This window comes from Coloeus monedula (assembly GCF_965178545.1).
Source record: "Coloeus monedula genome assembly, chromosome: 10".
Lineage (NCBI taxonomy): Eukaryota > Metazoa > Chordata > Aves > Passeriformes > Corvidae > Coloeus > Coloeus monedula.
Window position 1 is genome coordinate 22,219,856 of NC_138790.1, and position 12,140 is coordinate 22,231,995.

At 49.0% G+C, this 12,140-nt stretch overlaps 1 protein-coding gene across 3 annotated transcripts in view; it reads left to right on the top strand.

Moving 5' to 3' along the window:
- TNIK (TRAF2 and NCK interacting kinase) overlaps positions 1–12,140 on the top strand; it is a 151,460-nt gene that overhangs the window by 108,935 nt on the left and 30,385 nt on the right. For all 3 annotated transcript variants that reach the window (XM_082288219.1, XM_082288221.1, XM_082288220.1), the window contains exons 13-16: positions 4,761–4,871; positions 5,332–5,418; positions 6,693–6,893; positions 11,599–11,763. In XM_082288219.1, coding sequence (XP_082144345.1) covers positions 4,761–4,871; positions 5,332–5,418; positions 6,693–6,893; positions 11,599–11,763 — 564 coding nt within the window. The remainder of the gene's footprint in view (positions 1–4,760; positions 4,872–5,331; positions 5,419–6,692; positions 6,894–11,598; positions 11,764–12,140) is intronic.

Here is a 12,140-nt window from a genome sequence, read left to right on the forward strand (position 1 = left end):
ATAACATCAAATGCATATAGAAAAAAGTCAAGTGAGGAAATCTTCTGGTGCTCTTCTTATGCACTTCTTGGTGCCCCCAAGACCTGCTGCCATCCTTTGCGTGTCTCCTTGCATCTGTCGGACACTTGGGCCTCCTTTTTCAGAAGCTGACCAATTTCCTTCTCTGAGGCTGAATCTTCTTTCAGGCAGCCAAAGAGATTTAGATTTGCAGCTGTCTTTAATTGCAGTGGAAGTAAAAATGCCCAAGCTAGTTTTGAAACCAGGACTTTCATGGGAGCAGCGTTGCAGCTTTGTTTTCCCTCGTGCACAAAGTTGGTCTCATGAATTCAAAATGTGCACCAGAACTAACCCTCAAATTTGAGAATTAAATATCAATAGATCCAACAGCACTGCAGAAAATGTTTGTGTCATCCAGAAGGGTGAATAGACATGAATATATTTTAATTTTTCCCTATATATACATATATTAGATATATATAGTTCCCTAATCAGCCTTCCATTTGTTGCTGGCACAGAATGAGCCTTGATGCACTGGTTTAACCAGCAAAACTCCAGCTGAGCTGTAGGAATAACACATCCTGGGGTCAGGAGCTTTAGGGATCCTGCAAGACAAATCTCTGTGCAGACCCCTTGGCAGCAGTGGGCAGGTGGAGTCAGAGGGCTTTATATAACCTCATTTTTCTGCCATGTTGTGGATTTTTTTCCTTTCTAGGTATAAAATGAAGGTCAGATCTTTACAGGGAATGTACAAGGCAAACCTAAGCATCTTGCTGTTTGCATGTGAGGTTTCAGTTAGTGCACTTACAGAGCTGGATGTTCAAGGGATAAAAAATTGCTGAAGCTCCTGTAAATGTTAACCAGCAGAAGATCATCGACTTAAAGCTCTTAAAAAGCAATGCAAAAAAAATTCAGCAATTAATTATAGATAAATTTGGGTTATCTAAAATGGTGGTGTGTTGTTTTCTTCTGCATGTGCAGGTGTCCTATAGCTTGTAGGAACCTTGTCATTAAGATGACAGCCCCGTCACAGTTGCGTGGTACGTGGGGACACTGCAGTGGTCCCAGCAGCATTCCTGCACCCATTTCCAAGGAGAGCTGTGTTACAGCAGCTCCTGTAGTACGGGTATGAGCTAAACCTCATGTCTCTCTCATTTTTCTTTGGTCAGGAAGCATGTAGGGCTCATAGTTTCTGACGCATGAGATTTTTCCTGCATGGGGCATCCCTTCATAGTGATCCCTAGTAAAAGCTCTGCAGTGGTTCAGAGCAAATCAGATCCCTGTTTGCCATGGTGGGAAGTTCTGACCCAGTTTCTCTACCAGTGGGAAATACCTCTCCATGCTCCAGTGCTTGGTCTGTCAGGAAAGATGATGTTCCAGCCACAGTCGCCCTTTCCCTGGTGGCTCAGATAAATGAGCCTGTCACAACAACGCAACCACCTAGAATATTTGTTTTCATTTGTCACTTGGAATTCCCCTTCCACTTCTTTCCTGGCTCATGCTGGTGTTTGGGAGCAGCAAGCCAGGGTTTCCAGGAGCTTCTTCTTGCAAGTGTCAGTGGCTCTCCAAGCTCACAGGGTTCGAGGGGTGGTGGCAGCTCACTCGTTGCTCGTAGCCCAGGATGTGTCTGATCTAGCAAAGTGAGCTTACTCTTTGAAGTCCTTGTTTCATGCCAGGCCTCCAAGGCCCTTCCCACCAGAGGTTTTGCCTTCATGTGTCTTCTCTCATCAATATTTAAAACCTGTCATATCTGGTGCAGCGCAAATAAGATCCCATTCTGGCTTACAAGCGGCTACATATAGCTTTACCTGCAGAGTTATATAAATGCAGTCCTAATTAATTGGTGCTCTTGCCTTGCATGAATAATGGATCTGGATAGTGTAAATACACACAGTAGTTTCAAGCTTGGAGAAATGTGGGAAGTGTGCTCTTGCAGTGGGAGAGGGAGGGCAAGAAACAAGGAGAAAAGAAGTCAAGGAAAGAGAGATCTTTGAATCTTTCCTTTTTTTTTTTCTGCTGTTTCTACATGCAGTTGTTTTCAGCTGCATCTCCCTGATCCAAATCCCTGCTTCAAAAAGGGTCCCCCTCATCCTAGTGCTGCTCAGACCTACAGGGGAGACAGGGGCATTGCTGGAGGCTTTGCCCGCTGCAGTGCCAGGTCCTCTCCAGATGTTTGCCAGCTGCTGCAGCAGGCTCATACAGGGAAGGCAGCTGATGCAGCCCCGCTCTGCTGGGCTGCAGTGTTCAGCTGAAGGTGCTGGTAATGTGACCGTGACAAATGACTTGCTTATAATGTGACCTGACAAATGTGCTGTGGAGCTGGAGGGAAGTGCTGCACTCCTGGCGTCTATAAATGTGTGTGTTGGATCCTGCTCACAGCCTGAGCCCCAAGAGCCTGGCTGCAGCAGGGTGCAGAGGGCTTTTAAGTATCCACGGGAGCATCAGGCCCAGGTTTGAAAGAAAGTGGTACCTGTGGGCCTCTATTCTCATTCCTTGAGTTAAATAGGCTTTTAGGAGGCTGATGGCGAGATGCTGACTTGAAGGAGAGAAGCCAGAAGTGGGGCACCTCGCTGGGGCACATGGTACCCAGGAAGGATGGTGTGCTACTCCCTCCTTAAGAAAATCTCTTTTGCCTCCTTCTTTGGAAGGATTTGGATTTGTTCGCCTACTAGATGGGAAATAAAGACCATTTGGGTGATTTTTATTTAAGAAATAGCTGTGGTATTCGGGGCCTTGCCTCCTGCCAGCCAAGCCCAGCCTACACAAGTGTTATGTGCTTTATTCAGCAGCGTGATAGTTTAACTAAAAAAACCCTAGCCATTAAATCCCACCCCAAAACCAGTGTGACACAACTGTGATTGGAAGCTCAGGGTAACATTTATTCAGCCCATTAGTCTGAAGATCTGTGCATCAGAGGTCATGGTAGAAGTGACTATCACTTAAGGAGGTCAGGGAGTGCTGGTGAAGCCAAGAAATCCTGTGTATCACCAGGCTGCTGCAGAGTGACCGTGTCCTGGTGGTGAGCCCTCTGCAATTTCTAGCGTAGAGTTCCAAAAACTACAACCAGGCCCACATTCATTCCCCTGTTCCCAGCGAGGACAGGCGTACACACAGAGTAGCACACGTGTCCCCTGCGTACGTGGGCAGCGCGAGTGACTGTGCCTGGCGTGGGACACTCCGGTGTCTGGAGCTGGCAGGTTATTTCAGGTTGGATGCAGTTTTTCCTTCCCCGAGGTGAGTGCAGCAGCTCTGATAAATATGGCTATAGGTGGCACTAAAGCTGTGCTGCAGCTGAAGGAAATCATTGGAGTCCCTGTGGATGTTACCTGTGGGTGAGGAGGCGGCCCCAGGACAGGCAGCGGCTCCTGCCGAGATTGGAGCATTGGGGTCTTTAAATGTTTGTTACAATATCTGTAGATTTATCTTTATGGATATCTATCTGTAAAGATATCTGTAGATGTGTGTCTCCACAGAGACACAAATACATAGAATATGGACGAAAATAGAGTATCTATATAGGTATCTATGGATAGATACAGACTTTAAATCCATCTATACAGTGCAGGTTCCTGCAGAGCAGCAGTTTCACACAGAAGCTTCTTGGTCTCTGGAATGCTCAGCCAGCTCTTCAGCTGCTGGCTCCAGCCCTTCCCATGATTTAGTGAATGCATGGCAGTGCCAGATTCTCCAGTGACAGCATTCCCACTGCAGTCTGCTCAGCCACTGTGTGTCGGCAACGGGAGAAAAAAAAAAAGAAAGGGAGAAAAAAGGAGGAAAAAGGGCCAGGTTTCTGCTTCAGTGGGTGCCTTCCCGTTGGCGCGTGGCTGCACCCAGGAGATGATGGAGATGATGGAGTCAGGGCAGGTTGCGCGGCTCCAGTAGCCAATCCCGGCATTTGAGTGCCCTCTGCCGATGCTGGCTGTGGTGCTGCGGTGAGGGGCTGCCCTGCCGAGCAGCCCGTGCAGCACTGCAGCACTTAGCTGCCAGCCCGTGCTCCCAGGATGGTTTGGGCAGCTGGAGGATTTAGGCTGGGCTAAAAGCATGCATGTGAGGGCTGCAGGTGTCACCCAGGGCCCCCAAGATGAGTCACAGCAGGCTGTAGGTTGTCATCACCCCAAAATTCCCTGGATTGCTGTCAGCAAAGGTGCTACAGAGTGGAGCAGGCAAGGATGCGACCCAGGAGGGAGTGGGGTAGGCATGATCTGAGAATGGCAAGGGAAGTCCCATCCTGCTCATTTGGTGCTTCAAAAAAGGAAAAACGCTTGGATTTTGAGTCTGTTGGTTTCTGGTCTCAGCAAACATTAAGAAGGAAGCATTCCCCTCTCGTAGGCTGCCTCCCTCATCCTCATGGGTGGGCTTGGGGCTGAGATGTGTTACCTGTAGGCGATGGGCTCGTGCAGTTCCCAGGTGTCCAAGGCCTGATTAACCCCCTGGCTGGCCACACTAGAACGTGAGGACCATGCACTGCCCCCATGGCTTCATCTGCAGGTGGGAGAAGAAATCATGATCTGGTGCTGGCTGGGAGGATGCTGTGGGTTCTCCACAGCCAGTGCCAAGCACCGGAGTGTGTGAAGATGGAGTGGGATCAAGGAGTCCCTCTACCACCCAAATGGACCAGCCTGCTGGCAGGGCATCTCCAGGGGTGGGTGGGAGCACTCTGGGTTTGTGGGCAAGGTGACACCCCAAAATTTATGAGAAAAAAGACTTTTGAGCTCTGGGGGAGAGGAATGGGGATGCTGACCTGTGCCTCCTGCCCCCCACAGCAACAGAGGCGGGAGAAGGAGCTGCGGAAGCAGCAGGAGCGGGAGCAGCGCCGGCACTACGAGGAGCAGATGCGGCGGGAGGAGGAGCGGCGGCGCGCGGAGCACGAGCAGGTAACGGGCTGGGAGTGGGGTCGTTGCCTTCAGCACGGATTCCTCTGCCTCTAATCAGGGATTTTCTTGTAAACACTCATTTTTTTTACCACTTGAGAGCAAATTGCTTAATTGTTAACACTGCGTGTGTCGCTTTCACTGCTGTTTATTTCTGTGTGGATCCACTTGCTGGCCTGCAGATGTGAAGGCACTTGATGCAGGTTTTCCACACCCGCTTGTTGGGGTCAGATTTTTTATTATTCTTGGGTAACGTTTGCTATTTCCCAGTGGTTTCCGTTCTTGTAGAGTGGTGGACACCCTGGGCTCTTCAGGCAGGGATGGAGGGTGCCCGGGCTGACTAATCAGACCACTTGGGCGGGGCGGATGTGGGTGCCCACCTCATTCTTCCTCCTCTCCAGAAATACTGGCTCTTTTACTTTCTCTCTCTTTTTCCTTTGATCCTTGCTGCCCGTGCCTCCAGGAGTACATCAGGCGACAGTTAGAGGAGGAGCAGAGACAGTTAGAGATCCTGCAGCAGCAGTTGTTGCAGGAGCAGGCGCTACTTCTGGTAAATGGGAGGCCACGGCCACGCTTGCCGCTTTCTGCCCGTGTCGCGTCCGCATGTGCCCGCGCGCACCCGTGTCCCCCCAGTGCCTCCTGCCATGCCCAGACGTGGGGGACACTGCTGTCACCACCCTACCTGGAGCCTCCTGTCCCACTCCGTGGCTGCAGCATGCCTGGATCCCCCGTTCTGCTCGGGGCTGGATCCCCTCTTGGTGCACGGCTCTCGTTGCGTCCCCTCCACGGCATTGGCGTATGTGTGCCCTCGTGAGAGGAGCAGCCCTGGTTGCTGCTGTGAAGTTTTGGAGGCTGTTTGCAGCATGTTGGGGTGTGTTGGAGCTGTTGCGTGCCTGCATCCATCAAACCCACCCTGCCATGCTGTTCTTCATGTTCTGAATGCAGGCTTTTGTTTTAATTTCCTCGCAGGAACACTGTCTATTCCCTTGTGTGTTGTTTGCATTCTAGATGTCCTCTTTTTTATTTAATTTGGGTTTGAGTTATCTTTTTTAGTGCTGGTAACTGTTACTCCTGCTGCATTTTCCTTTTAATCTACAGGGGTCATTATTTTTTGGTCTTGCTATTTTATTTAGGAAAAACAAAAACCCTCACACAAGCCCTTGCCTTTTAAAAGGACTTTTCAAAATTATTTACTCCTTAAAACTCATAGAGCTGTAGGGATTCAGAAAGATCACACAGTTGGCTTTGCAGTCTGTCTCTTCCCAGGATCAAATCCTTCTTCCTACAGAGAAGTTGGCTGCAGTTGGGTTTCGTCTGACCATAACATCATGGAATGGTTTGGGTTGGAAGGGACCTTAAAGACCATCTCTTTCCAACCCCCCTGCCATGGGCAGGGACGCCTTCCACTAGACCAGGTTACTCAAAGCTCCATTTTGACCAGGTGATGTTTGGCACCTCATCAAATTAATTGTTTGTTTTTCCCATCCAGAAAAACCTGGGCAAAGTCAGTGGTAACTCCTGAGCAAACATCATCCCTCAGTGGGTCTCACAGGGTTTCCCTGACAAGGCAGCACTCACATCCCCCATTCCTACCAAGCGGGGCAGTTCAGTGGCTGCAGAGCATCAATGGCAGAGTCACAACTCTGAATTTGTTGGCTCTGCTGTCTCTTCTTGGGAATGCTTTACAGATCAGTCCCCAGATTCTTTCAAATCGGTGAGCTCTGCCAGGAAACAACCTTTCAGGCCCCATTGTTCACCCAGACAGATAAATCTGCAGGTTGCAGGCTGGCTGGGCACCTTGTCACTGTGTTTTCCCCTGGGCAGGAGTACAAGCGCAAGCAGCTGGAGGAGCAGCGGCAGGCGGAGAGGCTGCAGAGGCAGCTCCAGCAGGAGCGGGACTACCTGGTGTCCCTGCAGCAGCAGCAGCAGCAGCAGAGGCAGGACCAGAGGCCAGCAGAGAAGAAGCCCCTCTACCATTACAAAGAAGGGATAAATGCCAGCGAGAAGCCAGCGTGGGCCAAGGAGGTAGGGGAGAGCAAGGAGGATGATGGTGCTCATCTGCATCCACAGGGCTGGGTCTGAAACACACACAGCAGGTTGTGCTCCACAGGGTCAGGATCCAGCAGATGCCATCAGCTGTGCTGGGAATGCTCCCACTTTGGTGCAGTGTGTCTGTGTGTGTGTTTGTACAAGCAGGGGGGAAGGAGGTTTTGCCATGAGGGCAAGGGAGGAGGAGAATGGATCCCTCCTGGAGGGGTTCAGCCTATGTGGGGGCTCGTGGACATAGAATCATAGAATGTTAAGGGGTTGGAATGGACCTTAAAGATCATCTCCTCATTCTCCTTCCTGGCATGTCCACAAGTCTGCAGGGGTCAGGGGTGAATGCAGAGGGTGGTTGTCATGGGGTTCCTTGCTGAGTCCTAATTCCACATGGTCAGGGGTTGGACAGCTTTTCCCTCCAGGCTCAGAGCTCTATCCCTTGGGGTTGCTCTTTCCTGATTTTTTCACTTAGGCAAAAAGAGGGAATTGTAATAGTTGTGAGTTCTTGAATATTAATTATTGCTTCTTTGAATAGTCTTGAAAAGATTAAGACATGCATTGTCTGCAGTGCGGATTCAGGATCATGTGCAAACTCTTTCTCCTTAATCTCTTTGTGGTGGCTTCAGTAAGACTGATACCTGCTCTTCCTATTCATTTTTCTAAAGTTCTCTTTTGTTTACTTTTGTGACCCTACTCCTGGGCAGAAAGATATTTTAATAACTTCCCTGTTGCTCCTACTAAGCAGGAGCAGTGCTCGGTGTCATTTAGTCCTGGCAGACGTGTGATGTGCATCCAACATGCAGCTGGTCTTTCCTCTTGGCAGTCCTCAGCTGCATCCACAATACCTGCAAGCATTGAATGCTCAAGGAATTCAGCTGCCTGTTGCTAAGAAAAGGCCAGTGATATGTTCTTGGCCTTTCTGAACCATCACAGAGATAGATGTGGGTGTCTAAAATTCTTTTCACCTCGTTACACACTCACTTGGATTTTTCTTTTGTTGCCTTCCAGTTCAGTCTTCAGTCTCTTTTGGTGCCAGTGCACCAGGTGATAGATTTTCATGGAGTTGCATCATCATTCTCCAGCCCTTCCAGTGGAAAAGGAGGTTTGATAAGTGGGATTGCAGATGAGGTGTTCCAGATGTGCTGAGCTACCTCTGACAGGACAGGCTTCCACCTGGGTGGTGCCTCTGCAGCTTTATGTGGAACTGGGTCACTCTTGTCCATCTGCTGGAGTGCTGAGAGTAGGTTGTGGGCAGGGAAAAGGGAATAAACTCTATCTTTCGTTGCCTGGTTTTAAGTAAACCCTCTAGAACATTGCTAAAGTACTTCTGGCACTGTCTGCAAAACTTTAGCAAAGATACATAAAAAGCAATATTATTTTTTATCTGGGGTGAAGGAGAAAAGTGCTGGATTTAGCTTTCCCTTTCAAACACAAAGGCCCATTTCTTCTCTTTCATGGGGCTGGCATCTTTTTGATGCTGTCACTGGAAGCAGGACATTGGGAACTGCACAACATGACTAAGAGCAGCAGAACACGGCCTCTTACCCTTTGCTGAAATCATAGGGAAGGTGAGGTTTCCTCTTGTTGGGGAACTTCTCCAGCTTCCACCAATTAGCTCTCCAAACCATTTATTCCTTCCCTGTGTCACTCTCTCTGGTTTCTAATTAAATGCTGCAAGCTGTGGCATCTTTCTGCTGTTGGGAGCAGTAGTTTGATGTACTGCCTCAGCACAGCCCCCTTGGGAATCTCCCAGAATGACTCCTCTTGGCTCCATCCCATTTTATCTTCTGCTTAGTCCCACTTTTAACACAATTCAGGTACTTTGCTGCCTATATTGAAGGCCCACCTTTGCTGGCTCCACAGATGGATTTGTGCTGATACTTAATGAGCCTACCATGGTTCTTGCTATAGTTTAGCAATTTCCATACCCAACCCATGCATGCTAATTTAACAGAAATACTGAGACTTTGTTTTCCTGTGGGAACAATGAAAAGACAAGTCTGGTACTCAGCCTACAATTTCTGGAGGCTGTGCAAAGCTTATTTGGATATTTCCTGAGGATTTTGCATTATATCCCATACTGCCCTTGTTTTTATGCTTTTTGGTCTCAAGTCTTCTCTCTCAGGAGCTTGATCACCACAGCTGAGCCCTCCTCGTGCTGTGCCCCTCTTTGCTTTTCATACCTTTCCTTTATGCACACATTTTCCCACCTCACTTGTTTTCACAGGGTGACCCCAAGACCCTGCAGAAGTGGGATAAAGCTTTAAGGTGAGGCTGTGGCCTCTCCCCTTGTGGTCGTGTCCCTGCATCCCCTTGTTAAGGCACTGGCCTGTTGGTGATGACAAAGCTCTGGGTGAGGACCCAGCCTGTGCTGCATCTCTCACAGCTTCCCTAGAGCACAGTCAGGGATTTCTCTTGATGCTAAATGGAACAGTCTGAGCAGATAGTCCTGCCAAGATGCATGGATGCACATTCCCTTCTGCTGCCCCTTCTACTCATCTTCCTGTTATCCAGGCTTATCCACTGGAAGTTAACTTGGGAATGTAGCTTGGTGCTGTCCCAGACCTGCCCTGTTTATCCAGGCACATCTCTTATAATCAAGGACTATTTGGCTGTTTTGGAGATCATGTTGGGAGCCTCTGGTGATCCAGCCAGGGATGTGGCATTAACACTCTGAGCTGTGGTCCTGTAATTAGCGGCTCCCTCTGTTACTGACTGTTCTGTTAGGGACCAATATTTGCTAAACAAGGTGTTGAAGACAGCCAGGGAAAACTTGGTCAGCTGAAGGATGGGTTTGGGCAGGAATATACCACACATGACCCTGCAGAAAGGAGGGGACAGGTTTAATCAGACGTTTCCCACATGGTGGCTGGCCCCTGTGGTGCTTTCCCACTGTTCAGAGCTTCCCAGGAACTCAGGGCTCAGCTGTGAATCACAAGCTGTTCTGTTCTCTGCCACAGCCAACGCCCACATCAGCTCCTCCTTCAGTCACCGTGGCTTTTATCCTGCTCTCACTTTGAAGTGATGTATTAAAACATTAGCAGCCTTCTACTGGGACTGCACAGACACTGCTAAGGATGTTTCTTGTTTTGGGGAATCTTGAGTTCAATTAGAGATGGTCTGTACTTGAGCAATGATGAGTTCCTGAAGAGTTCTGCTGCTTTTTAGCCCTTTCTGCCTAGTAGTGGAACCAGTAGGGCCCCACAAAGCACAGACAGAGAGTCCCAAGAGCATCTTCTGCTGTGCTGGTGCTACAAGGTGCGAGTGAGGAGATGCTGGCAGTGGGAAATCAAGCACCTTTCTCCTTCCCAATACCCAGACATCCCCATTTGATTGCTCTCCTGCCTTCTCCTCCACACCAGCTTGGACATCCTCCACAATCAGCTGCACATTAGGGCCTGGCACTGTTCCGGGGAGCAGCAGGAGCGCTCGGCGGCGGCTCCATCTCCGCCTGTCGCTGTTGCTGCCAAGGTTTGGCTGATGAGGAGATGGACTGGAGCAGCCTGGGACCCAGCACTTGTGCTGCTGCTCGCTTTCCAGAAGGAGTTCTCCTTCCCACCCTGCTCCCCTTCCCATCCCTGTGTCCTCTTCCTTGGGCACTGCTGAGCTGAGCTCTGCACAGCCTCTGCTGGCTGGTGGGCAGTGCCTGTGGAGGTTGTGGTGACCTTCTAGGACACAGCAGTAGCTCAGGTGGCCCCTCATGAAATTAAAAAGGAAACAGTCTGTAACACAAATTTCTTACCTAGATTTTACTCTGTGTCATGCTCAGTCTCTGAAAAGGATTCATTTTTATTCATATAATGGCTCTTCTGTTTCATATTTACTTACTTAAGAAAGAGCTGTGGTTCTTTCCAAGCAAACCTGTTGTAAAGATTGCCTTTTAACGTGGCATCATCCACGGTGGAATAGAGACATGCTCAGGGTATTTAACACTTTAATGACACATAAATAAAATATACATCAGATCTCGAGGTATCAAAAATTCTGCATAGCATATGCTACCTGAATATCAATGCACAGCCTAACTGCAGGATGGCACAGCTGGGTGAGCTGAAACCACTGTGTTCCCATCAAGGGTAGCTGAAAGCAGTGGGCTTTGGGTTGATGTTCTCTCTCAGTAACAGAGGATTTTCCCCTCCCATACATGACAATGTGCCAGACTCAGTAAATCCAGATCAAAGCCAGCCATTTTCTGGCTGCCATGTTTATTCTTTTATTCAGATCAAAGAAAACCACTCATTGTGGTGTTTATAACAGTGAAGCAAAATCGTCCCCTTGCTTAAAGATCCATTTGAGAAGAAGCAAGAGCTTCTCATGAGTCATCTTCTAGGAACATCTCTCTGAAGTGTGCTGCCTTTTCTTTATTTTTTCTTTTTAATTTCTTTATTTTTCCACTTCGTATTCAGAAATTAATTAAACGTACAAATACAAATAGTCCTTTTCGTGCCTTTAAAATGCATTTATTGCACAGTTTGTTGGATAACTTGGATTCCATGATCACAGAATCACTTAGGTTGGAAAAGACCTCCAAGATCATCAAGTCCAACCTGTGACTGATCACCACCTTTTGATCAAACAATAGATATGATATACCTAAAGAGAAAAGAGCTTTCTGTATGTTTATGCATACCCTGGATTTCCATTGGAAATGGGTTCTTTGGGGCACTGACCCCTCTGCCGTGCCCCACAGGTGGAGGAGCGCTCCCGGCTCAATCGCCAGAGCTCGCCGGCCATGCCCCACAAGGTGGCCAACAGGATTTCTGACCCCAACCTGCCTCCTCGGTCAGAGTCCTTCAGCATCAGCGGCGTGCAGCCAGCCCGGACCCCACCCCTGCTCCGACCCGTGGACCCGCAGGTAATGGTGCTCCCCCGTTGCCTGGATGCTGGGGGTGCTGGTAAGGAAACAAGGAAGAGTGGATGGAAGGGAAATAGCGTCTGGCTCCCTGGTTTCTCAGCCTTAAGCATATTCATGAGTAAGAGCAGCATCTACATGCATGAGTGTATTCCTCTCGTCACCTCCATGTGTTAGTAACATCATGCTGGTTTATACCTTCCTTTGAAGCATCACGTACTGGTTACTGCTAGAAACAAGCTGGAGGACCAGGAGGAACTGCTGCTCTGGTCCAGTGCAGCTGTTGCTCTGATCCTCTTTGGATCTGGTTTATGTAAAGGACTAAAACCGCAGCACCTGGTACAAAAGACCCGGGATGCTTTGATGCTGAGGATCATCAG